General features: G+C 58.0%; 1 protein-coding gene across 2 annotated transcripts in view; it reads left to right on the plus strand.

Annotated features, from left to right (window-relative positions):
* TAFA5 (TAFA chemokine like family member 5) overlaps positions 1-27,061 on the plus strand; it is a 264,736-nt gene that overhangs the window by 200,286 nt on the left and 37,389 nt on the right. For both annotated transcript variants that reach the window (XM_055374381.2, XM_055374380.2), the window contains exon 3: positions 19,771-19,898. In XM_055374381.2, the coding sequence (XP_055230356.1) occupies positions 19,771-19,898 (128 nt within the window). The remainder of the gene's footprint in view (positions 1-19,770; positions 19,899-27,061) is intronic.

A 27,061-nucleotide genomic window follows, 5' to 3' on the forward strand; every position in this document is an offset into this window, starting at 1 on the left:
TATTCACTGGCTCTCAGTTTGGGGTCCTAGGTCACCCATGTAGCCCCTCGGGTGGACAGACTGGCCTGTCCCCCACCCACTCACCCCAGCTCCCTGGGCCAGCCCAGCTGTGCTTTCATGAGGCTGGGGCCAGACTGTGCAGGAAAGAGCGGGTTGATGGGCTGGTATCATTGGCATAACAGGTGAGGGGGGCCACAGCCTTGGGCCTTCCTTGCACCACCCTCTTTCCTGTCCCCGGTTGGTGTAAGTGTCTCTGAGCCTGGCTGGGTGCTTCCCTCAGTCACTAGCAAGGTCCTTGCTGCCCCCAGGAGCCAGTCCCTCCAGGATGAGGGATACGGCAAGGGAGCGCTCCCTGTACACCGTCCTGCCTTGCAACCTCTTCCCTGGTGGCCTGGCGTCCATCACAGGTGGCCTCACAGCACTGGGGGAGGTGGGCTTGGCTGAGGGGCTGGCTGGGGTCAGTGGATGTGGAGATGTCCACCCTGCCCTGTGACGTCAGCTGGAGGCCAAGGGCCCGTGCTCCCCCCACCCCTCCTGCATGGAAAGACGCTCATAACTGCATTTGTCCTCAGCCTGCCAGGCAAGGGGACGGGGCTCCCAGCGGGTTCCTGGATGTGACCCTTCTCCCACCCCATCTCCTTGTGTTCACACAGTGACCCCTTGGCCCAGGTGGTAACTGTGTGCTGGAGACCCACAGAGAACCACCTTGAGTGGACTCCGCATTCCAGAAAGTGGGTCTGGGTGTGATAGGCAGGTGTGGGGGCCGGGGCTATGGAGGACTGTGGCTCTTTGGGACGTGTATCAGCCGCACAGCCGTACCAGGGCCTGCGTGCCCAGTGTGCAGCCTCCACCGTACTGGCCTCGCCAGCCCCTCCATGCTTGTAGCGAGATCCCAGGTGCTGGCCCTCCCACAGGCTTACAGTGATGACCAGCCCATCGCCAGGGCTAGGGCCCCTGCGTCCTCCTGCAGGCCCTTCCTGCCTGCTGTGCTGTCACCCTCTTATCTTTGTGGGCAATTCACCCTTTAAACCTCACATCTTCTAGGGAGCCCTCCTGGCTGCCCTGTGGACTCCCTCTCTGTAGTGTAGCATCTTGGACTGATGTAATCAGAGCTCTTGGGGACAGGTCTGTGTCCCTCAAGCTGGATGTGCCCTGAGGAACATGGAAAGTACAGCCCCAATGAGTGGCCTTGGCCTCTGCCCAGGAGGCTGTGGGCTGACCCATGTCAGCCCAGGCTTGGGGGGCCGCGCTGCCCCCGCCCCCTGTCTTCTATGATGAGTTGATCCAGGCACAGAGCTGCCTGTCGTGGAGGGAGGACACCTCGCCTCCTGAGCTTACCCCACATCTGGATGGGGTCCAGAGAGCGCCCACAGCATCTGCCTGGAAGCAGCTAGGTGAGCATCAGGAAGATGCTTGACCCTCCTGAGCCCCGTCAATCTCCAGTGGCCAAGGAGACCCGCCGCAAAGCAGGAAGCACGAAGCCAGTCCCTGAGGCCGCAGCGGCCGGTGAAGTCCCTCCATACCTGAGGCTCCCAGGCAAGCCTCAGGGCAGCCCGGGGACCATTGGTGGTCAGGGGCTGTGGGCTTCCTAAGCTCAAGCTGGCTCGGGTGCGAGGTGCAGGGGCCACTTCTGGGCCCCTTCCCTTGTTTGCCAAGTAGGGAGCCGCCTCCTCTCGCGGCTGTAAGGGTCTGATGGAAGGATGGGTGGGGCCGTCTTTCCAAAGCCCTGGGACTGCTGCTGATGCAGATTTTACTTCACGTTTGACATTTTTGGTATCGTCATCCTCCCGGTCTTTACTGAGTAACAAAACCAGCAAGGCCTAAGAGGGAAGATGGAGACGTGGCCAGGACAGGCTCGCCTTGTGTCGGGCACCAGGACCGCAGGTGAGGAGGCAAACTGGGTTCGCCTGTGTGCTGAGCGCCCAGGGCAGATGCAGCCTCGCGAGGAACGCAGCCTGGAGAGGCTCGCAGTCTCAGTGGCATGGCTGGGCAACGGAGGACGCGCCAGGAGTAGGCTCTTCTTCTGCCCCTGCTGCAGGCGCTCAGTCCTGCCATAATCTGGGAGGTGACCTCTGCTTTTCCCCACCTGTGGACCCTGCGGGGCGCCTGCCTCTTGGCAGGTCTGCTCAGGAGGAAGGCCAGGTGTCTGGCTCTCTGTGCTGGGCACATCCGGGGAGGGCCCCAGGCGGCTGACGCTGAATCTTGCGGGATGGCGAGGTGCTGCCTGTGGAGACTCGGGCCCCAACTGTCTGGGTCCTCCCAGGTGTGCTTGTTGGCTCCCAACTGCTTCCAGGAGGTCCCTGTCACGGGATCCATCCTGAGACAGCCCCCCTTGGATGGACTGAGCTGACACTAGGTGCCCTGGAGGGCTGAGTCTCCCTCCAAAGGGGCCTGTGCCACCAGCTCCTAGGGCAGGAACACTGGGTGCCTCCTTCCTGTCCCCAATCAAAGAGGCCCTGGTTTACTCCTCCCTGAACCCGGGATGGGGCAGTGTGCCAGGGGGAGGAGGCTAGGGTCTTCCTGGGAAGACACCGAGACCTGAGCCCTGGCCCACCCAGGAGATCCTCCCTTCCCTCAGCAATGGCCTGTGGCCTGAGAGCTGCCTCCAGCCTGCAGGATATCAGACAGTGAGACCCTCAGAGTGCAGGGCGGGCTGCAGTAGGTCAGCAAATGGGGCTGCTGAGAGTTACGGGTCCGCTGCAGCCCTGGGCCCCTCCCTCCTTGCTGTCAGGCTTAATCAAGGCGGCTGGGACTGTGCTCATGGGAAAGGCAAGAAGCATATTTTGGGACCATTAGAGGCAATTTTGTTTACCTGATTTATTTTAATTTACTTAATTGATTAATTTTTTAAGAGACTGAGTCTCGCCGTGTTGCCCAGGCTGGTCTCAAACTCTTGGGTTCAAGTGATCCTCCTGCCTGGACCTCCCCAGGTGCTGGGATCACAGGCCTGAGCCACCATGCCTGCCCTTACCTGGTTTTTGAAAGAGGATTCAGTCATAGCCTGACAGTCTGATGAAGGTTAAGGATATGAAATCAATCCCATAAATGATGATGGCAGTGGCAGCAGGGCACAGCAGTGCTGTAGGATGGGGAACTCCGCAGAGCTCTCCAGCATGTGGAGTAGTATTTAAAACGCATACGTATCTAGACAGCCTCGTGACGGTGTGCAGGTGGCCATACGAGGGGCGTGTTCCCCAGGAAGGTCAGAATGGGAAGCAGCCGTGTGTCCTCAGTCGCCGACCTCAGGCCCCGTTGGGCCCAGGCCAGGAACAGCCCAGAGCTTGCTTGGGACCTCAGGAGCCCCTCCCAGGCCACCTCAGGGATGGGGCACCGTTGAGGCAGGAAGGGCATCGGCGGCGCCTTGGGCCCCGTCATCTTGAGAATAGCGTAATAACTCCGCGAGCCCGTGCTCACTATTCACAGAACTCAGCAGAACTCAGCAGCGTGTTTGTCAAGGGCGCTTACTCAGGCCCAAGGCCGTTGGAACGCTGCCCTTCGACCCTGTCCGCCCACTCGGATTCCCAGTAGCTGAGCGCAGGACGTGACCTCGAGTCGAAGCCTCTGCTGGAAAATACGTCCATGTCTGCCTGGAGGGGCCTCAGTGACGGGGCCTCACTCGTCCTCAGAGCAGCCTGGCAGGATGAGTCCAGAGCCATGAAAATGCTCAGACCTTTTCATCCCATAATTCTGCTCACAGAAATTTGCCCTAAGAGAGTAATTGAAAGGAAGAGGGAAAAGCCAGGAAAGCACAAACACCCGAAATGTACCACCACCGGGAATGGCCAGGTGAGTCGGAGATCCGTGCACATCATAGTGCAGCCCGTGCAGGCAGTAAAGGAGGGACTGCGACTCTTGCAGACGGCTGTGACTCGGCCGTGGGTGGATGAGGAAGCACAGCCTGAGGTCCCAGAGGAGACCAGCAGGTGAGGCCCGCAGGAGGGGCAGCTGGGCCTGGAGCTCAGGGAACTCTGTTCCCACCCCTGGTCCGGCTCTGGGCCTTGGTCCTGTTTTCTGCCTTGGTCCCGTCCTGCCCCGGGCCTTATTCCTGCTCTCTCTCTCAATCCCGTACCATACGGGGCTTTGATCCTGCTCCAGGCCTCATTCCTGCTCTCTCTCAGTCCTGCTCCGGGCCTTGGTTTCTGAGGGCCTCCCCCAACCCTCCAGCCTACCCTGGGCTTTGCATCTTCCAGGCCACACTCCTGACCCAGCTGTGGGGTGTGGTCAGCCATGGCCACCTATACCCATCTTACTGACTGTGCCATCTCAGATGGACGCAGCTCACAGATGGTGCCCCGGGTGTTTCCGCCGGGTGGGGAAACTGTGGGGTCCCCTGCTCCAGAATGCCACCCTCCTGTCTTCTCTAGATGATTCAGCATCTCCACTGGGCTGTCGGCTTCTCCTCTTTCTTCAGGAAGCCCGTGGGCCCCTCTGAGGTCCCTGCCCACAGGCCACGCGGAGGCTGACTGCATCCCATGTTCCAGCATCACCGCTTGTAAGCCCTGTGACCTTGGGCAGACTTCTTGAGCTCTCTGAGCTTCTGTTGTCCTCTTCTGTGATGTGAAGATGAAGCTAATTGATTCCCCATAGGTAGAAATCAATAATAAAATTCCAGTAATAAATGAGCATACCAGTCCCTGGGAGGACCACCAGGGCGGCCCTGACAGTCGGCAGCCGTCCGAGGGCCCCGACGCTCAGAACGCTGGGGAAAGGGGTGGTCAACATTAATACACACAAATACGTAGAAATGACTGTGTGGCATAGCCCCAGGGAAGGCTGGCACTGCTGGGACACCCTGCGCGTTTTCTGGTGTGTCTGGGCTCCGACGTTTCGAGTGGGGCCCTTCCGGAGTGCAGGAGGCTCTTCTGGAGGTGTGGGACACAGACTCCTCCCAGAAACGCGGGCGCTTCCCAGCCAGTGCTCAGGGCGTGTTTGCCTTTTCCTGAGCCCTGAGCCCAGGAGGCCTGGCTGTGTCCGCTCACCCCAAAAGCCTCCTCCTTGCCCCATGTGCTGGTCACAAGTCACCAAGCCTGTGGGTATCTGGTCCTGCTCCCGGGCAGTGCCTCATCTGATGTCCTCTGTGTCCCCGGGCCACAGTGCCCTGGCAAGGGCTGACCTACAGGGGGAGGCTGCCTGTGAGCAGCTCCAAGACCACCAAGGGCTGCCCACGGCTCAGACCTCCGCCCCCTCCCCCCCACCGCTCCACACCTCCGCCCCCTCCCCCCACCGCTCCACACCTCCGCCCCCACCCCCCACCGCTCAGACCTCCGCCCCCACCCCCCACCGCTCCACACCTCCGCCCCCTCCCCCCACCGCTCCACACCTCCGCCCCCTCCCCCCACCGCTCAGACCTCCGCCCCCACCCCCCACCGCTCCACACCTCCGCCCCCTCCCCCCACCGCTCAGACCTCCGCCCCCACCCCCCACCGCTCCACACCTCCGCCCCCTCCCCCCACCGCTCAGACCTCCGCCCCCTCCCCCCACCGCTCAGACCTCCGCCCCCTCCCCCCCACCGCTCAGACCTCCGCCCCCTCCCCCCCACCGCTCAGACCTCCGCCCCCTCCCCCCACCGCTCCACACCTCCGCCCCCTCCCCCCACCGCTCAGACCTCCGCCCCCTCCCCCCCACCGCTCAGACCTCCGCCCCCTCCCCCCACCGCTCCACACCTCCGCCCCCTCCCCCCACCGCTCCACACCTCCGCCCCCACCCCCCACCGCTCAGACCTCCGCCCCCACCCCCACCGCTCAGACCTCCGCCCCCACCCCCCACCGCTCAGACCTCCGCCCCCACCCCCCACCGCTCCACACCTCCGCCCCCACCCCCCACCGCTCCACACCTCCGCCCCCACCCCCCCACCTCCGCCCCCACCCCCCACCGCTCAGACCTCCGCCCCCTCCCCCCACCGCTCCACACCTCCGCCCCCACCCCCCACCGCTCCAGACCTCCGCCCCCACCTGCCTGTGAGCCTTCCTGCCCCAGGCTGGGACCAGTGGGGAGGTCAGGCCTCAAAGTGCTGCCTCCCATGGGGCAGAAACGGGAGCCCTGAGCCCTCCTGTGAGCTTCAAACGTGCCCTGCAGAGATGGTTTCACAGTGACCGTCCTCAGTGCCTGTGTCAGGACTTACTGCCTGTGGGTTCTTCTGTGGTACCTCTGAGATACCCCATTTCCATTTGACTCCGTGAGGCCAGGTGGTGTGTGTGTCTTTGTGTGTCTGCATTGAGTGCTTGTGCATTTGTGTATGGGTGCACATTGTGTGTGTGTGTGTGTGATTTGTATGTATTTGTCTGTATTAACGTTGCCCACTCCTTTTCCCATGCTGTAGATTGAATCCTCCATCACCAGCCAGATCTGGGAGACTCGAGGGACACTCTTCTGGGTGAGACACTGCCAGGGAGAGCAGCCTCCCCAGCTCAGACAGCTGAGATGTGTTTCTGACGATATCTGAGTAAATGCCCAAAGATTTCTCCTGGAATCTCACTGGGTTTGTTCTGGATGATTCATTTTTCCAAGCTGTTGAGTACAGCAAGCAACTCTGTGTTAATGGAAATGAGGAAAGTTTACTCCCAAGGGAAGCCTGCCGTTCATGAGCACCTCGGGGCTTCGGTGTTGAGCTGAGTAATGTTATGGCCACGGTCCCAGGCAAAGGAGCACCACTTGTGCCTGTCCATCTGTCCCCCTAGAGTAGCCAGTATGTTCCTCCCTGCGACGTCAGACCAGGGAACGGTCCTATGGACAATTGGCTTCTCTTCATGGGTTTCATGGGTTGTGTGGTTCTCAGGTTTGGGAGTGGGCAACGGCACCTGGCCCGGGTGTGGGCAGCAGGGGCACCTTCCTGAGCTGCCGACTCTTTCAGAGATTGGCTGGGGCTTCCTGGTGCTGGAAAAAAATAGGCGGGCCCTCTGGCGTCACCAGATTCCTGGCAAGGGGAGTCAGCGTGGCTGGCTTCAAGTTCTGCATACAGCATCACTCAGTCCCTAGCGTAGGGCTTTCAAGCACCACAGGGCCACACAGCCATCCTGCTGACCGCCACACAGAGAGGACGCAGAGGGTCAGCACTCGAGAGCATATAGGCTGTTTGGGACTTCGATGAGCTGGGTCAACTGGGGTCCACTCAGACCCTCAACCCCACCTGCCCCGGACCCCTGGTCAGTAGAATTCAGAGGCATGTGAAATCAGAGCTGTACATCCCAGTCTCGGGGCTCGATGGGCGAGTGCCATGGGAGAAGTGGCGCAGGCTGCCCACCCTCAGACCCCTGCACACCCACACCGAGGCTGGGGAGGAAGGAGACTGTGCCAGCCACCCGGGCCTGAGCTCTGCAGACGCTGTGGCTTTGCGCATTTCTCAGCACTCTGCGTTTATGACCTTTCTGGCCAGATGTAGCGTAGCAGGTGCCTTCCTGTCCCTTCCTATCCTCCCTCCACTCTTCCCTCTTTTCTCACTCCTTCCCTCCATCCTTTCCTCCTTTCCTCCCTCCCTCCTTCCCTCCTTCCCTCTTTTCCTTGGGAACTTTGAGGGGCCCCTGAGTGCCCTGCCCAGGGACAGGGGGGGAAGGTGAAGGTCTGGGGCTTCAGATGCCAGCACTTCCCCTTTGGCCTGCAGGGAAGCCCCGGAGTGAATGGGTGGCAGCCACCTGGGCTCCCATTGGAGGGTGGAGCTCCCCCCAACTGCAGAGCTAGGTTCCGGAGAGGGGAAACCCTGAAGGATCCCTGCAGGTGTCCAGGCAGCTGATGGCTGAGGTCTGACACCCCTTCACCCCCATACCACTGTTGCTATCCTTGCTGCCTTCAAAATCTCTCAGCCAGGAAATGAGGGTGGAATGAGGTTTGCTCCTGCAGAGCCACCTCTGAGCCCAAACCCTCTGCTACATGAGACGCAGGTTGTGTGTGCAAGGCCTGGCCTGCATCATTCCAGCTTCTAACCAGCACAGCACAGTCACGCAAAGGCCCTAGGATAGGAGGAGGGAGCTCCTGTCTCAGGGAGACCGAAAACCTCCCTGGAAATCCAAGACTCCTTATTGGAACCCCAATGGTAGGATGCTAGCTCCCCTGATGCTTGGGTTAGATGAGAAACCAGGGGCAAAAGGGCTTCCTTGAAGGGATGGGGAAGATGGCATGCCAGGCACATGTTCCCTGGGCACAGGGATGGAAGTTCTGAGCTGTAATCTACTGGGGAGGATCCAAGAAGAGAGGAACCTGGACTGGAAAGAAGACAGGCCACTGGGGTGCAGTTAGGGCTTGCTTCATTATCCCTCTCTGAACCCCAGCATCTTCATACCTGAAATGAGCTAAGGATGAGAGCCTTCACCTAGAATTGCCATAGGAATGAGGGCAGCCATGTGTATGGCACAGGAGGGAGGGAGTCACTCCAGGTAGCTGCTGACGATGGAGATGGTGGTTATGATGACAGTGGTGATGATGATGATGATAATGATGACGATGATGATGGTGGTTGTCATGATGTGATTAGGGTGATGGTGATGATGACAAGGATGAGGAAGATGATGATGAGGATCAGGATGATGGTGGTGATATTTATGATGATGGTGATGTTGGTGATGGTGATAATGAAGGTTATGATAATGACATTGATGGTGATGGTGACAACAATGATAATCATGGTGGTGATGATGGTGGTGGTAGTATGACGGTGATAATGACTGTGATGTTGAGGATGGTGGTGGTGATGACGGTGATGAAGACAGTATGGTAGTGTTGGTGATGATGGTAATGGTGATAGTGGTAATGGTGATAATGTGATGGTGATGATTACAATTGATGATGATGTTGGTGATGGTGATGATCATGGTTGTGGTTATGATAATGTGATGATGGTAATAGCAATGATAAAATGATGATGGTGATGATGATGAGATGGTAGTGGTGGTGACGTTGGTGATGGTGAGGATACCGGTGGTGGTTATGATGATGATGGTGATGGTAATAATTGTCATGATGATGGTGGTGATGACAATATGATGATGGTAGTGGTGGTGACGTTGGTGATGGTGAGGATACCGGTGGTGGTTATGATGATGATGGTGATGGTAATAATTGTCATGATGATGGTGGTGATGACAATATGATGATGGTAGTGGTGGTGATGATGTGTGATGGTGAGGATGATGATGGTGATGATGGTCCTGTTGATAGGATGGTGAGGATGGTGAGCATGATGGTGCGATGATGATGGTGAGGATAACGGTGGCGATGGTGGTGGTTAGGATGATGTCATAATGATGGTGGTGGTGGTGGTGATGGTGGTGATAATGGTGGTGGTGGTGGTGGTGATGATAGCGATGGTGGTGGTTATGATTATGTGATGGTGATGATGATGATAGTGATAGTAGTGATGATGGTGGTGATGATGATGGTGACAATAATGATGGTGATGATAATGGCGGTGGTGATGACGATGGCCCAGGCAAGTGGATCACCTGAGGTCAGGAGTTCGAGACCAGCCTGGCCAACGTGGTGAAACCCCGTCTCTACTAAAAATACAAAAATTAGCCGGGCGTGGTGGTGCATCCCAGCTACTCAGGAGGCCAAGGGAAGGGAATCAGTTAATGATGGTGATGGTGGTGATGGTGATAATGATGGTGGTTGTGATGGTGGTGGTGGTGATGGTGATGATGATGATGGTAATGGTAGTGAAGGTGATGATAGGGAGAGCTGACTGAGCTGAGCTGGGAGAGAGGAAGCTGAAGCACAGGGTTCTACCCATGATGGGAGGGATGCCAGTGCCATGCAGGGAGGCTGACCTGAGTGGGGCACATTCCTCAGGTGTCGTCTTGAACAGAGGCTCCTACCTGTTCATAGGAGCATCCCAGGAGCTGAGCAAGGATGAGTATGTAGATTGAGGGTGCCTGGCCTGGGAGGGTTGTATGTGACCGGAAGCTTGAGTGAGTCTCCAGATGATGCTGGGGTTTATATTGAGCACGGGACACCTGGGAACAAGGCGGGTCTCCCAGGCAATCATCGGGAACCACCTGGGCGGCGCTGGACCCCTGGTTCTACCTCAGGAATGAGAAGGGTAGAGGCGAGGAGGTCTCTTGGGAGGAAGATGTGCCAGGAGTGCCAGTAGGTCAGGCCTGGGAACTCGTGGAGGCTTCTCACACCGGAGGATGCTGGATCTGCGCTGAGCACAGCAGGGTGGCTGTGGGGCCTGGCGGCTCCTGTGGAGAGAGCGACTCTGGACCTGGAGACAGGAGTGCCAGGCAGGTGGGCAGCAGGGAGACTTTGCATCCCAGGCTCCTGGGGCCCTGGGGGCCTTAGGAACGCTCTCCCAGGAGGGAGCATCAGGGCTGAGCAGCCTCCAGGCTTAGCGCAGTGCCCTATGAGACCTTCTTTCCTGCTCCACCCTGGCCCTGCCTGGGGTGAAGGAGACAGAGGCAGGGGACCAGGCCCCACCCAGATGCCCAGCTACAGGCCAGAAGACACTGGCGCTCAGTCAGGTGCTGTGTTTTGATTACTGAGACCAGCATGTAATTACTGCATGAGGCTGCAGTGACCCAGGAGGTTCACTTACCTCCGAGGGACTAAGATAGCTGGAGTTTGCTAGAATCCCCCAAGCCCAGCAGGGAGCTGCTTTTACCACTGAACAGGATCGAGGGACAGAGGGAGACTAAGTTACATCTTTCAGAAACCCCACACCATGTGCTTCTCCAGACACCTGCATCCAGACTCCTGTGTCTTAGGGCTGGGACCCAGCAGTGGGACCCCAGAGGAGCTGATGCCCGCCTTGGCTGGGGTCAGGGGGAGGTCCTGCGAGCTTTTCTGGCCCTACAGCGGGTGCCTCCTGGCCTCCCTTCCGCAGCCTCGGGGTGCAGCCCGTCTGGGCTCTACAGGCCCCGTGCATGGCCGGGGCTGCGCCCTTACCTGCGAGAGACCCTTCCAGCCTGGCCCTGCAACAAGCTCCAGCACTAACTGTGCCTCCTGCTCTACTGACCAGCCCAGAGCCCTGTTCCTCAGACCTAAGTAATGTAGCAATGCTTTTTTTTTTTCTTTTTTTTTCTTTTTTTTCTTTTTTTTTTTGCGCGACCAAGGCTCACTCTGTCCCCCAGGCTGGAGTGCAGTGGCATGATCTCGGCTCACTGCAACCTCTGCTTCCCAGGTTCAAGTGATTCCCCTGCCTCGGCCTCCTGAGTAGCTGGGATGCACCACCACGCCCAGCTAATTTTTGTATTTTTAGTAGAGACGGGGTTTCACCATGTTGGCCAGGCTGGTCTCAAACTCCTGACCTCAGGTGATCGACTAGCCTGGGCCTCCCAAAGTGCTGGGATTACAGGCGTGAGCCACCGTGCCCTGCTGACAACGCCTTTTAAGGGAAAGACCCGCCCTACTGTTGACCTTCATTGTTCTGATTACAATGTTGCAGGACTATGAACACACACAAAGCTGGGGGCCCTTACCAGGCGGTAAAACTGGAATAAAACAAATAAATTGAGGCCTATTTAAAAGCAAACACAAAACAGCAAAACCAATAACATTTAAAGTTGCAGCATGCATTTTGCAGGGCAGATGCTTCTCGGTGACAGGGCACTGGCAGTGAGCTCCAGGGTGGAGAGATGTACCTGCTGGCTCTCCGTGTGTATACATTTCCCCGCGTTCCGTTCAGTGAGCTCTGCTCTCACATACTTAAGGACGTGTCGCATGAAGGCGTCTTAATAATCACATGGCTTTGTTTGTTGTCATCACACCTTATATTTAACCCAGAGCTGTCCTGGAAGGCACTTTTATGAGCAGGTTCCTGATAACTTGCCTAAGATGTCTCTTTCGGGTGAAGACAAGCTTTGCCTTGCAGCGTGAGTAAGCGGAGCTTTAAACGGGAATAATCCAATTATTGCAGCGACTGCGAACAGAAGAAATGTTCATTGCATATTTACTGCTGCACTTACTCCTAATGAACTGCTCTGAGACGGGGAGAGGGAAGGCGGGAAGCACACAGAGTGTGGCCCTGGGTGCACCACCCACAGCCCCAGAGAGCAGCTCGCACACCCCACTGACACATTGAGCTCCTGCCTCTTCTTCCTGTTGGAATTTACACGGGGTATTGGGAGTGGATGGGCCTTTGCTGGATGTGATGTCTGCATGAATGTGCACATGAGTACACACACACACCATACACACACACACACACCCCACCTCACACACATGGGCCCCCGGGACAGCATTTGGAAATAAGTGTCCCTCCAGATCACACTTAAGACTGTGCTGGCTTTGGTCACAGGGCTGCTGGATCCTGAGACTGTTCTTTCATCAAATTAGTCAATGTTCCAGAACAAGTAACTCGAGTCCCAGACAGCTGCCCCTAGGAACATAGGAGGGGGCTGGGGACAGCAGAGGTCGCCTTCCAGCTTCGGGGCAGGGGTGCAAGGAAAGGAGCTGGAAGCTAGCGGGTGGGGTGGGGTGGGCGTCGGCCTTTCCACAGACACTAGGCCGTGAGAGCCTGACCTCGCCGGGGAGAGTGCACCCAGGTACGACTAGAGCTCCCGGGGCAGAGCAGGCCAGCAGGGGCTGGGGGAGAGGTCCTGAGAAAGAACGGTCTCAGGATCCAGCAGCCCTTTGACCAAAGCCAGCACAGTCTTAAGGAGACTGGGGTCTGGGGTGCCCCTTGGGTAGGAAAGGAGGGGAGCGGAAGCGGGCCTGGGTTTCTTCTCCCTCGGGAGTGGGGGTATTGGGTGGGGGTGCCACTGTGACCTGCTTCTTGGTACACGTGAGTGTGCATGTGGATGTGCATGTTTGCCTGTGAGCACCTGTGTGCACGCACTCCAGGGGCAGGGCTCGTCCTGTCTGCAGGCCGGATGAGAGCTTGTCTGGCAGCTCTGAGATCATCACAGGTTCTCAGGACACTCAGTAGCAAGAGCCGTCCCACTTCAGCAGTTCAGATGTTCGATCCTGTATAGCAAACAAGTTCAGATGTCTGATCCTGTATGGCAAACAAGTTCAAATGTCCGATCCCACGTAACAGACACACCCCGCTGGATTTTGACGGTACAGCTCCTCCCATGCCATCTGCCCAGCCCTACTTCAGGCTGAGAACCCCACTCAGCTGTCTGCTTCTCTTCCCCCAGGTTCAGGCTGGGGAGGAGAGGATGGGAAGAGCCCTCTGGCTGTTACTAGAAGCACTGCCAGCTGTGGAGAGGCCCGCAGCCCTTCATCCCTAGGGCCTGGTACAATGGATGTGTATTTGTCCCACTTCAGTGGGTGCCCGAGGCGGCACACAGCTCGAGTGGGTGTCTCAGGACCGGCTCCTTCCATCCAGTAGAGGACATGGGGCAGAGGGTAGAGGCCCCTGTCTGCAGAGATGACCTTTGCAGCCGGGCCTAGAGGTGGCTTCCACCCTCCCTCCACCCTGCATCCATGTCCTCCAGCTGTGTCTAGAGCTGTAGATGCAGGCGTGGTGAGAGGAAGCTGGGTGGCAGCTCCCAGGGAGGGCTTTCCTCTAAGGCACTGGTGTGTCCCCACAGTGAGGACGTGGCACACCCTCTCCTGCACGGGTCCACCCAGGTGCTGTGGGCCGCCCTCCTGGGACCCTGCCCGCCCGCTGGGAGTCGGCGCAACCCTCAGCTGCCTTTCCTAGGGTGCACTTTCCTCCCAGGCCTTTGTGTAGATGGAGTCTTTGAAGTCCCCTTTAACTCAGCCCTTGTCACCCAGACAGCCACACTGTTCTGTCCTCAACTCCATTCAAGGGTTGCCCAACCGTTTTTGGCAAGTTGGACTTTCGGCAAATTGATTGGGAGCCTGAACAAGGCTGTGCGGAGGACCTGTGGCCAGCCAGGCCCCGCCCACATCTCAGCCCTTTCTTCCCCGTGCTGTTTGCAGGGTCACCAGGCCTGCTCCTCTCTGAGACTTCAAGGAGAGCCCGGCTCCTGCCCTGCCCTGGCTGCCTCCCTCCCCTGAAACACAGTCCCAGCCCGCACTGGGCAGCGTCCTCTGTGCTCTGCCCTCCTGGAGCCCAAGGTTTTTATGCTGCCACTGACGAGGGTCTAGGTGCAGCGGCTGCGTCATCCCGGGGACTGGGGGGCCTTGGAGTGGGAGCTGGCCTCTGTCTGGGGAGGCAGCTTGAATGTACACACACAGGGGACCTGGGGTGGTGGAAGGAGCCAAGCCCTTCTGTAGACCTGGGGACTCATTGCCAGGGAGCCAGGTGGTCCCGGGGACGATACGCATGTGTGGTTAGTGAGTGTGCAAGAGGGCACACAGTGGACTTTGTGTGTGTGTGTGCATGTGCATTTGTATGTGGACATGTGGCTGTGTGTGGTGTGTATATGTGTGTGCCTGTGTCTATATATGTGAATGGCATATATGTGTGTGTGATGGAGAGCATGGTGTGGGACAGAAGATGGGGCTGACTGGCACCTTAGAGAAGTGTTTCCAGGCAGAGAAAGAGCACTGCTGGCCCAGGGCCTGGCTGGGCTGGGACCCGGGGGCTGTGGGGTCCTACAGAGGCTTGAGGTGGGTGAGACTCTAGATCCAGTCTGGACAAACCCACTGTGAGACGCACTCCTATGCCCCCTTTCTATCCTAGGCAGGGGCTCCCTGGCTCCCTTCTCCAGCCACGTCCTAAGCACCTGCTCCTACCGGCCCGGGGACAGGCACTGCAGACATAAATATGCATGAGACCCTGTGCCCTTTACCCCCCGTGCCCTTTACCTTTCGTGTGCTCAGGACCCCCCAGGTTAGCCCCTGTGGATGGGTAATGATGTTTGTCTGCCCAGAGCCCAAGTTTCAGTCACCATCACTCACGCTACCTCAGGAAGCTCTGTCAGCCCCTGGGGACGCCGCTTCCCTTCCCTGAGCACTATTGCAACATTGCGACCAGAGGGGAGGCCTCCTCACCCGTGCCCGGGGAAAGGGAGTTGTGAAATGTATGCTTGAAAGGCCCCTTTGTCCCCGGGACATGGTGGCCCGGCGCTGTGCCTCTGACCGTCTCCAACAGGAAGTGGGCTGGGGTGGGTGAGCCCAGCTCCTGCCATCAAACAAAAGGTGTTGTGCGCTCAGGGCCCGCCCGCTGGTGCCCTCGGGAGGGCCAGGCCCAGGGACGGGGCAGGCCTGCTGCCTGCTTGTCCCTTTGTTCTGCAAATGCTGAGAGCAGGCGAGAGTGTACATGTGGGTGCATGTGCAGATACATATCTGTGTGTGTGCATGCATGTGTGTGTGTGAACATGTGTGCATGTGTGTGCTGCACCTATAGATACGTGTTTGTGAGCATGCATGTAAATGGGCATGTGTGTGCCTGTGCGTGTGCCTGCATGCCTTTGCGTGTGGTGTGTGGTGTATACATGTGTGTGATGTGTACGTGTGTGTGATGTGTACGTGTGTGTGGTGTGTGGCCAGGCATGGCAGCTACAGCATAGGCAGGGCTGGAGCCACCTTCACCAGCCTAAGTCCCCCCGGAGTCCCCCCGGACCCCGCCGTCCTTCCTTCTTCTCCTTCAGGTGACCCTGAGCACCACTGTGCATATTACCACATCATGTCTGGCAGGGATGAGGGTCCTCTCCGTAGACAGCCAGTGGGCTGGGCCCTGGCACTGGAGAGGGTGTGTGTCCAAGATGCTGAAGGCTGGCACATCACCCCAGATCCCTCCCCCGTCCTCAGCCCCACAGTCCCAGTGAGCTCTGGTGGCTTCCATCCTAGCCTGACCGAGAGGGCCCCAACAACACAGCCTGTGGGTTCTGGCCAGCCGAGCCTTGTGCTGGGTGGTGCGCTGTGACCTGCACTGTATCCACCCTTGGCGTCCTTCTCCTGGGATTTCCCAGCCCAGAGCATGAGCTTCGTGGTGGGCATGAGGTCCCAGCTGAGCTCGGTAGTGAAGGATTTGGGCCCAGGCCACCTCCTGTCCACCCTCTCACAGCCTGCCCTGCAGGCAGGTCAGGACCTGCCCTCGGACACCACCCACACTGCCTGGGTTTTCTGGTCTGTCCAACCCCACTCCTGCCGGCCCAGGCCCTGCCCTGTGCTGCAGAGAGTGCCAGAACTGGCCCGGGCAGACGCAGAAACATCTCCCTGTTGCAGTTGAAGGGCTCACTTCACCTGAGACAGCCCAGTCCCTGCTTCTGGCTGTTAGGGCAGAACAGGACAGGCACTGGGGACCCCAGGGGGTTTCTGAGGCCCCGTTCAGCTCAAGATGAGAGCAGGAGCCACATTGCACTAAAGACTACCCTGGGCGCCATGGTACGGGGTGGATGGGAGCCCACGTGGGGATTTCTTTTAAGCCACACTGGAGCCTCTTCCTTTCATGTCCTTCAATGTTGGTGCTAGAGAAACACACCCTCAACACACACACACACACACACACACACACACACGATGCTTTCTATAATTTGTCCAGCTCTTTTCTCAGGCATTGCAAGGGGATTTCTGCTACTGGAGCATGTGTGTTTCATCCTGTAGCTTCCTCGTGGGTTTAAGGTTCATGTTTGTGGGTGTCTGAGATTTTCTACCATATTTACTGTTACCCAACACGATGCATCAGGGATGGGAGACACAGCTGCTGGTGGCTTTCTGCAGGAATAGAACAGACAAGAAAAGGGGCCCCGGGAAGACACACGACAGATTCCGGCCATCCCCACTCATGGCGCCATCCCCTCTCTCAGCGCTGTCCCTCGGGGTTGGTGGAAGTGCAGCAGGTGGCTGGGACCCTCTGAGGGCCTGGGAGCTGCAGCCTGGGTGGCTTGTTCTTCCTGGAGTCACCCTGGGAAGCCGGCGGGTTCCCTATCCCCACGTGTCATGTTAGTGGCAAGGAGCACAGTTGCTTTTTCGCGGGGGGAGACACTGATTCTCAGCTGGAGTTTCCTCACCTGACTCTTCAGGTGAACGAGGGATGTTCCCATGTCTCCTGGTCTCCTGGCTGTCTCAGCCGGCTCAGGCTGCCGTAGCAAAACTCCGCATACTGAGGGGCTTAAACAACACACGTTTATTTTCTCACGGTTCTGGAGGCTGGACATTCAGGATCATGGTGCTGATAGGTTTGGTTCCTGGTGAGGATCTGATTCCTGGCTTCTAGGCAGCATCTGCTTGCTGTGTCCTGAGATGGTGCAGGGGGGTGGGGAGGGGAGCGAGAGAGAGACAGAGAGAGAGAGACAGCGAGCACACATGCTTGAACTCTCTGGAGTCTCTTAAGGACAGGAATCCTGGCAGATCAGGGCCCCACACTCATGGCCTCATCTAACCTTCTTCACCTTCTGAAGGCCCCATCTCCAAATCCAGGGGTGAGGCTGCACTGAGAGGATATTCCATCCCTAGCACTGACCTGGAAAGGGATTGGGGGTAGCCATGCCTGGCTGGTGGATGCCTGCCTCCCTGGCTGTGGGTGTGAAGGTGCCAGGGGTGAGGTGGGGCAGGACTGGCTGGGACACAGCACCCCACAACGTCCTCTGCCGTGGATGCTGTGGCAGGCATGACCAGCCCATCTCAGACTCCTCTCCACTGCAGTCATGCAGGCTTCAGGCAGCTCCTCCCCCCTTGTCAGAACTGAGGACGAGAACCCAGTCATTCTGCCTGGGATGCTGTCCCTTTGTCTGTCTTCCAGAGGGCCCCTGACCTCCCAGACCTGCCTCCCCTGCGATGACCCCAGGGCCTGCGCCCTCGTGGGGTGAGGAGTGAGCTGTTCCCCAGGACCCTGTCCTCTGCTGCCCACTGCTCCTATAGGGACAGCCACTGCCTGCGGTCCAGTGGCATGATTGGCTGACCCTGTGCAAAATGAAATACAGGGCCCTTGTTAAAAATTATTCAGAATTTCAAGGCTTGGGAACTGCAGAGCGTTGTCCAAGCGGTGGCCCTCCTGTACCTGGAGCCGTGTGCAGCAGCCTGTTTGCATAGCCGTGAAGCCAGCCCGCTGCCCGTCTGGAGGACGGTATGTCAGCACACATGTGTGCACACACGTGCATTTGCACAACTGTTTATGTAGTTGTCATATCCTTCCTATGGCGAGGAATCTTGGAAATTTTTTCAGGTTTTCAAGTAAACAGGTATCCTGGGGAACTACAGTTCTGGTTTATGCAAATTGAGAGTCCTGTGCTTTATTTAAAAAAAGGAAAAGAGGTGACATGGAAGAGAAAACCCAGGAGAGAGGAGGAAGCCAAGGGCTCTGGAGCTTCGTGAAAGGGACCGGGGCTGCAGACGGGAGGTGGGGGCTGGAGGCCATGGGGGCCACTCTTGCCCTGGGCCTGGGTGTCTGTGCAGCCTGGGCCTGGTGTGGGTGACAGAGAGGCCTTCCCTACTCTGCAGGGCTGGCAACTGAGGCAGCCCAGACACTGGGTTCTCTGCATCCTGGGGCCAGTGGACCCATCAAACATTGAGCCCCAGGAAGGAGGGACCCAAAGGAAAACAGGAAAGGGCTTCATGCGTGCATTGCCCACATCCAACAAGATGAGTTCCAAGCCTCTACTCGGAACAGTGGGGACCCCGGGGAACTGTGAGTGGGCGAGGAAGGGGAGGAAAAGGCCCACCCTGGCCCTCCCAGCACTGGCATGAAGCAAGCCACATGCAGTCCATCCACTTGGCACGTAGAGTGGGGTGCCTGGCTCTCACCAGCGAGTGCAGTGGGGATATGTGACTTCATCCGTTCTCCTAGAGCCTCGGACCCAAACTTTCAAACTTCTTTTTCATGTAAGATGCAAAGTTCTCCCTGATCTCCCGCCATAGGGTTGAAGTCGGTGGTAGAATCCTGTGTATATAAGTGTGCATGTTTATAACTTAACCTTGAACTAAAATACTGCCTGGCAGGTGTTTGGTATCTGATCTGAATGCCTACGTTTTTCAACTGGATGGCAACCCCTGTTTGTAGGTCCAATTTTTATAAAAGTAATTATGTGTGCATTAGGAAGGACATATTTTTTCCCAGTTTGAGAAATGACTAATCGTTCTTTTGAGATTCCCGCAGCGAAGGTTATGTTAATACAATCAGCTTTTACTCCGCCATGAAGTCCTTCTCGCGCTTTCTGGTGGAGAGTACTCTCCAGTCTGCCTAACACCTACAGCCACAAAATGGGGTGGGCCTCCAGGGAAGAGAGAAAATGCAATTCTCTATGGCATGGGAGGAGTTAATGTGGGCTTCAGAGTCCTTGTGCTGGTGGGGAGCCAGTGCCCCCATCCACCTGGCCCTGCCCTGCCCCCTGCCCTGTCCAAGGGCCATCGCAAGGACTCACATCCTTTAATCTTGGAGGCTTGACACGGCTGGTGCTGGGCCGGCCCCAGGGGTCAGCCCGGCATCTGCAGATGAGACTAGGCAGGGGTGGGATGGGGGCCAGGGGTTGCTGTAAAATCCTCCAGTCAAGGATGGGAAATCGACTCCCCATCTCCAGCCTGGCCTCACTCTGAGCTCCAAGCCTGGACCCCCTTGTTCCCCTTTGGTTCCCTCCCTGTGCACAGGCCACCCTCGCTGCATCTGAGGATGTCCTGACTGGGAACCCCCTCCTCCTGCCTTCTTCTGGCTCTCGAGTGGATTCCAGACAAGAGAGAGTGAGGCAGCCACGCTGCAGGAGGGGCCATGGCTCTGCTCCACAGACGTGTCTCTAGCTCCCTCGGTCATTGCTTGCTGCTCCACGACTGGCCGATGGCAGAGCGGGACTTGGGAGCAAGCGCTAAACCAGGAGACCAGGAAGCTGGCGAAGCCCCTGGGCCCGGTGTCCCTGTGTGAGGGTCCCTGGGTGGAGCCACGCCGGGCATTGCCTGAGGGCCCCCCCAGCCAGTGCCAGGACCCAGGTGCCCTCAGCAACACCCTCACGATCCATGAGAGCAGCACGCTGATTGCCTCTCTCTTTTCTCCCACAGCAAGAATCATCAAGACCAAGCAGTGGTGTGACATGCTTCCGTGTCTGGAGGGGGAAGGCTGCGACTTGTTAATCAACCGGTCAGGCTGGACGTGCACGCAGCCCGGCGGGAGGATAAAGACCACCACGGTACGTGGCCCTCGGCTTTCTCGTGGGTGTGCTGGGGAGGGGGTATGTGTGTGCGGGCCTCCGACGCCACCTGGGCTCCGCGGGGACAGGTGGCAGCTGCTCACTCCGTCCTCAATGCAGAGAGGCCAGGGCCCTGTCTCCTCCCCCACCTCCCTCTCTGGGGCTGAATTCCTGACCATCTGTCCTGGGGCAGACGGTCTGTGAGTACATGGGGGCTGAGAGCTGGATGCAGAACCACCTGCAAGGCTGGTCAGCCGAGAAGTCAGATCACTGACCAGGCCCCGAAACCCCCTGGTTAGAGCCGTGTTGTTTCCGGGACTGACGTGCCCGTGATTTTGCAGGCTGGAGGAGGCGTCCGCCCCTCCTGAAGATGAACTTCTGATAACTCCCCCGGGGCACGGCGGGGGTTCTATGGAGACAGGGCCAGGTGCAGGTTCCGTCCAGGTGTGCTCCTTCCGTCCCTGGGCCTGGCCTGGTGGCTGCTCACACCAGAGACCCGGAGGGCCCTTCAACTCCTCTCTGTCCCCCTGAGTGGGGCATGCAGCGCACCCCACCCTCCCAAAGCCACGGCTGACCTGGGTCTCTACAGCTGCTCTTCCCAAGGGTGGGAGCTTGGGGAACGCCGGGTGGACATGGGCCTTTTCTGAAGGCGGCGCCTCCAGGCACGCCACGGATGCTGAGGCGGTTTCCCCTGCAGAGGGGCAGAGGAGGGGAGCCCACGCCCATGTGCATGGGGCTCGGGGCATTCCCATGGGGTGGCCTCGACTCCTCACTAGCGAGTGGCACCCCCTCATCCTGGCTGCTCCTCCTTTGAGGTTGGCATTGGAAGCTGAGGACGTGAGTGGGTGAGCGTTTCCCTAACACGGATCCGGGCTCCATGCTCTGGGAATAGGTCAGGGAGATCTGTGGCTGGGCAGAAGGATCTGGAAAGCCCCCTGGCATCCGAGCCTCCTCCCAGGATTGCACAGGGAGAGGGGGCTGCAGCTCCTCACACTGGGCTGCAGGGAAATCCTTCCCCTTGCTGCCTGAGCAGCCTCCAAGAGAGGGCTCGGCTGGGCTTTTCCGGCGCTTGGTTCAAGAGGCCAATTTGGTGGAGTTGCTCCAAGGAGAACCACGGATCCCTGGGGTTCTAACGTAATTCAGGGCTCTCAGGGTCGTCTTCTGAGAGTCGCACGGCTTTCTGCTGCAGCCAGGATGTCAGTGAGATGGGCAAGGCGGCACTCCAAGCCCCCCATGGGTTTCTCAGGGACCTCTTGCATTTGTGGAAGTTCATGCAGACTCAGCCTCGCTGGCAGCCGAGGGCCTCCCCGGGTGCGGGCCTGCAGGAGGAGTGTGAGGCCAGGCACCAGCGCCACCCCGAGGCATGCGGACAGGACAGGAGATGAGGGACGTGGGTTGCTCTAAGCTGAGGTCCTGGGCTTTGCCTGGTCAGGGTTTGTTTATCTGGCATTAAGTGCAGAAGCAAATGATTCCGTCCTGCACCCAGGAAATGCACAGTGCTCTACCATGTCCTTACTGCTACCTGTCTGCAGAGGGGGCCTAGGCTCTCCTCTGTCCCTGCTGGTTGGGGTTCCCAGGCCTGCGTTACCGCCCTGAGTCTCCAGCAACACAAACAGCAGGTGCATTCCATCCACCTGTGGACCCCAGTCAGGCGCAGCCTTTGGTTTCCCTCGTAGAAGCTTCAACATAAGCGGCCACCTCGCCCTGAATTTGGGAGGGATGGGTGTGAAAGCCACTCTGGGTCCCAGCTTCCAGTGACCTATCACTTCTCAATCGCCCTTTGATGAGCCCCTCTTCCTCGTGATTGGAGGCCCACGAGGCGCCCAGGCCGGCATTCAGGCCGCACCCCTTCAGGAACGAACTCGGATGCATCTCTGTGAGTGGACTGCTCAGTTCACCGGGGTGGGAAGTCAGGGAGTCCACAGACCCTGTGAGAGCTGGCGGTGGATAAAGGTGTCATCACTTGGATGCAGGCAGCCCTGCTGAGCCAGTGACAGGGCCAGGACCGGCCCAGCCCCTCCAAAGGCATCGAGGTGCTTGGCAGGAACAGGATTGGGTCCTTACCTGGAGGCTGCTGGCATCATCATGTTTTGGTTTTTGGTAATTTATTGGGCTGAAATTCACATAACATTAAGTTGTCCATTTTAAAGCGAGCAGCTCAGTGGCATTGGGCACACTCACAGTGCTGTGCCACCACCCCCTCTACCTTGCTTCAGGGCATTTGCATCCCCCTGGAGGGATGCCCTTCACCCACCAGGCACCATCGGGGTCTTCAGATCTGCATGAAGGCTTCTCCTGGTGCAGCTCTGCAGCCGCTCCTGCCCAGGGTTACCGTGGCAGACCTTTTGGCCCCACTAAGGGCAACGCTAATTAAAGTGACCAGTGAAGCCCCCCGTACGCAGGGCGCACACTGGTAAGTGGGGGACACAGATGTGGCCTGTCCCCAACCTGTCAGGCTGCCTGGATAATGCCTTGTCAGACAGCTTCATGGTGTTTTCCTTCACTGTTGGCCCAAACCCTGGACCCAGCCCTCCCTGCCTCCTGCATTCACCCAGAACGCCTGTCTTCTCCTCTCTCCTCCCCTGTAGTTCAGCACCTGAGTCATTCTCATGAAATCTCATCAGGGACCCCTTCACCTACCCCAGAGCCAGACCAGGGCCACCCAACCAGCCTCCCGCGTCCATCCAGGGCCGCCCAAGCAGCCTGCCGTGTCCGTCCAGGTCTGCCTGGCCAGCATGGCCTCTGTGTGTGCAGAGACAGAGAACCGAGGTGCTCACCGTGTCAGCTCAGTCCAAGCCCACAGGGCCCACCACGGGAGGCAGTGAGCCCCTCCTTGTTCTGGGGCATTTGAGGCAGAGGCTGACCAGGCACCTGGGATATTCCAGAGGGGTTCGAGCCTTCCTGGCTTTGGGAACAATAGCTGCACCTGTCCAGTGCTTGGTGTGCTCAGAGAGCCTGGCGGAGATGGCTGCAGACTCCCTTTCCCTTGGGCCTCAGAGGCTTGGGAGCTAAGTTTCACAGGCTTGAATACTGCGGCTGGGCGAGCTGGAGTGACTGCTGGTGGCCAGGTATACAGAAGTCCATGGAGGTGGGATTGATTCTGCTTGTTCTGCTCAACACAAAGGCCAGACCTGGCTTGGTGTGAGACCCCACGTGGCTTTCAGCTCAGGAGACTCAGATACTCTGATCTTCCCATCATTAGGACACTTTGCAGGGGACCCCCCAAGCCTCTGCTGGTGGAGGCTTGGAGGGCACCTGCAGGGATCAGGGACATGGGCAGGTGGGAGTCTGACTGTAGCAGGACACTCCGTCATCCAGCAGAGGAAGGACGGCTGTCCACTTCCAGGCTAGTCACTCTCAGGCACCCTGATTCTTCTAGAGAGTGAGGTCTCATAGGTGGAGGGGACGGCTCTGCTTTCCTGGGGGAGAGTGTGTGTCGGGGGCTTGAAGACCTGTCTCTCAGCCTGTGCCTCACGTTGCCATGGCGGGGGCACCTTGTATACATGGGACGCGGATGCCTGGGCTGGTGGGTCTCGGTGAGTGACCGTGTGCTCACTCCAGGGACCGGGGTGGGCCCTGTGATCTTCCCAGGTATCTTGGGAGAAGTCTCTGGGAACAGCAGGAGAGCCGGCTCCTAATAGAATCACTGGCCTGTGGTGACCTGTGTTCAAAGCTTTCTGAAAAGGTGAGTTGAGCTCTTGAACCAAACACCATAGAATTGGAAGCTACAATCCCAGTTGTGCGATTGCATCTGAGTTCTCTCCTAGATGGTAAATTAGCGCTACATGAGATTTCACACTTTACCATAAATTGGTTTTCTGCGAGATGATGGCGTTCTCATAACTTGGCTTTTAGAGACTCAGCGGATACTGAGTTGCTGCTAATTCCATCCTAATGGCCACGTTCTCAGATTAGAGCTCGCCTCCAGCCCAGGCCTGATGCAGGCAGCCACCCGCTCCCAGCCTGCCCAGCTACGCGCCACCATCGTGCCGATCCCCCGTCACTCCTCAACCCCTTCCCGTGTGGGCCGTTGCCGTTTACTTCTCTGTGTGGCCCCACCAGAGTGTGGGTCGCCTAGCACGGGCGCTGGGCCTAAGGGTGCTGCTGCCCCGTCCCCTTGCCATGCCGGCGCCTGTGTGTGTGACACGTGGATTCACGATTCATGGATTAACCGAGTGTGGACCCCAGGCACATGCTGATGCTTGTGTTTCCAGGATCACTGCTTTTTTGGGGATGGAGTTTCGCTGTTGTCACCCAGGCTGGAGTGCAAGGGCACAATCTTGGCTCACTGCAACTTCCACCTCCCGAGTTCAAGTGATTCTCCTGCCTCAGCTTCCAGAGTAGCTGGAATTACAGGCACCCACCACCACACCCAGCTAGTTTTTGTAGTTTTAGTAGAGACAGGGTTTCACCATGTTGGCCAGGCTTGTCTCAAACTCCTGACCTCAGGTGATCCATCCGCCTCGGCCTCCCAAAGTGCTGGGATTACAGGCGTGAGCCACCGTGCCGGCCCAAGATCACTGCTTTTGAAAGTGCAGGCCGTCACCCCATTAGTGGGTTGTGAAATTAATTTAATAGATCATGACCAGCATTTAAAAGGAGGAAGGAATAGAGTGAACATGTGAGAGAACATCTGTGTCAGGAGGGTGAGCGCCTGGTGACAAAGCACATGCCTGGGCGCACACGCTCACATGGGAGAAGCCTTTCTCCTAGGTTGCTATGAAGGGCTGGAAATCCGCATCCTGTGGGGACTCAAGAGAAACTGACCTCTGCGGTGCTTTTCCAGGTGCTGCCTCTCCACTGGCTCTACCCTGTGGACGTCCACCTGCCCCAGGCGAGGGGACCCTGGGTGGGTGTTGCAGGTTCTCCCGAGGTGTGAGCAGCGCTCCTTCTTGGCCCCCCACTCTGGCTTCTGCTCCCTGGGGACAGGCCTAGAGCTGCTGTCCGCCCTCCTTCCCATTCCTGTGCTCTGCCTCTGCCTTCCTCTGTCCTTGAGTTGGCCTCGCAGAGCTGGAGGAGGAGGAGGGACAGGCAGGGCTGGTGGGGCCGAGGGGAGCAGGCCAGGCCCACACACGAGCAGGTCTTCTCTCCACAGACGTTCCTTGGCTGGGGCTGCAAACCGCACATGCGACTGTCTTTTGGAAATATTCTCATCAGTGTTTGCTCCGCCACGTTTTTATAGTGTTTATGTATTGCAAGATACTTGTCAGTGAGCTGTGCCATCTCCTACATCAGAATCAGCCAGCTAGATAGAAATCCTGTTTGCACATTCACTATTGAGTACCACCTTCTAATTCTGTGCTGCATGAAATCACAGTTGTGGGGGTGAAGAAAATTCAGCGGGGTTTCTGTATGGTTCTATTCGGGAACTCGTATTTCATGGCAACTCATTACACTAAAAGCCCATTTCCCCAATGTGAGAGATTCTGAGGATGTGCAGACGGCAGCTGTCGCTGATCTCGTGGGGGCTCGGATGTCTAAATTCCACCCCGGCCAGGCATCCCAGGAGTGTGGTGTAGTCAGGCCATTCCAGGGCCTCCGTTGGATATGGACAAGAGGACACTGAGGTCTCCTTGGGGCCTGGTGGCCCGGCCAGCAGCCTGCCAAAATGCTGTCTCTTCTCTCGTCTTGTCGTAAACTGCTGCTGACTTGGGCTGGGCAGCTTGTGCTGTCAGCCTGCCGGCGAGTTCTGGAGGTCAGACTCACCACCAATGGATGATTCACGCCACCTACAAGCCCCTCTGGAAAAGGTTCTGTGGTCGTCTCGTGGTTCGAGAGCTCTCCCGTTGGCATCTCCAACAGTGGGGAGCATCGTCCACGGAGGCCTTGTTTGGGATTTAGGAGCCAGCTTGCTACGGGGAGGAGCCTTCTGGCTGCATGTCCCCTGTCCCAGTGGATGGCTTGCCTTGTCCAGGCCACCAGGACCCTTGCCCCTGAGCTTCCTGCAAGCTCAGAGCCTGGAGGAGGGGCCCATCCTAGGAAAGGCATCTGTGCGGTAGCAAGCTCAAACCGTGAGGTCTCTTCATTCTTGGATTCTGAGGACTTAGCATGTGTCAACGTGGCCCAACTAACAGATCTGTGGCAAGAACAGGCTAGGACCTACCCTGCCTCAGAGCACCCCCAGCGTGAAGAAGGAGGTGTCAACACTGGGGTCCCGGCCCAGCCCTCCCATGTCTGTGCCAATCCGCCAGGCAGCTGGGGCACAAGAGTGCGTTCCCGTGCCAGGCCTTCGCCCAGGGTGGCCCTGCAGAAGGACAGAGTGTCCGTGGCCCGCACACTGAGCCCTGATTCTTGGAGGAGCCATCCATGGGAAATAGCAGACGCTTTTGCACCAGGGTCCCAGTTAAAGAGGACGAGACGCTCACACTTCCTTTATGTGGTTTCTGGAACCCCCTGTAGGGCGACAGGGACACGAAAGGGGGAAAATGGCCTCCTGCTTTGAGTGCAAACTCAGCAAGACAGGTCTGGAAGGATGGGAGCAGGTGGACGGAGCTGACGAGCAGAGCTGAGCCCCAGGCGGAGCTGACAAGCAGAGCTGAGCCCCAGGAGAGCAGTGTGTGTGCTCTGCCTCCATTCTGATGCAGGGCAGTGCTGACGGCCTCCTCCCAGTGCTGTAGAGGTGGGCCCAGTTGACAGGCTGCATAAGAGACCCCTGGTCCTTCCCACCCACCACCTGGGCCTCAGCTCCCTGCAGAATCCAAAGAAGACTGGACTCACAGAGGCTCATGCTAGAGAGGGAGAGACCTGGGCGGCGCTGGACCCTGCAGCGGAAACACAGCCAAGCATGGCAGGAACTTCTGGAAACCAGGAGATTAGGTGAAAATCGACGTTCTGAGGTGAGTCCCCACTCAGCTCGCTGAGGGCTCAGTCAAGAGAGAGGAGGCTTCTTTCTGGATACACTTCCTGCCTGTGTGTCCTGAGGCCGCCATAACCAATGACCACATTCTGAGTGGCTGGAAATGGCAGAAACGTATTATCTCAAGGTCCTGAAGGCCAGAAAGTTCAAGATCGAGTGGTCAGGGCCCTGCTGTCTTGGGAGGCTCTCGGGGAGGCCCCTCTCTTGCCTCATAGCTTCTGGTGACCCCAGGTGTTCCTTGGCTTGTGGCCACAGCAGTCCATTCTCTGCGTCCGTCTTCATGGGGCCTGCTATGTTTGGCAAATTT

Source organism: Gorilla gorilla, chromosome 23, assembly GCF_029281585.2.
Source record: "Gorilla gorilla gorilla isolate KB3781 chromosome 23, NHGRI_mGorGor1-v2.1_pri, whole genome shotgun sequence".
Taxonomy (NCBI): Eukaryota; Metazoa; Chordata; class Mammalia; order Primates; family Hominidae; genus Gorilla; species Gorilla gorilla.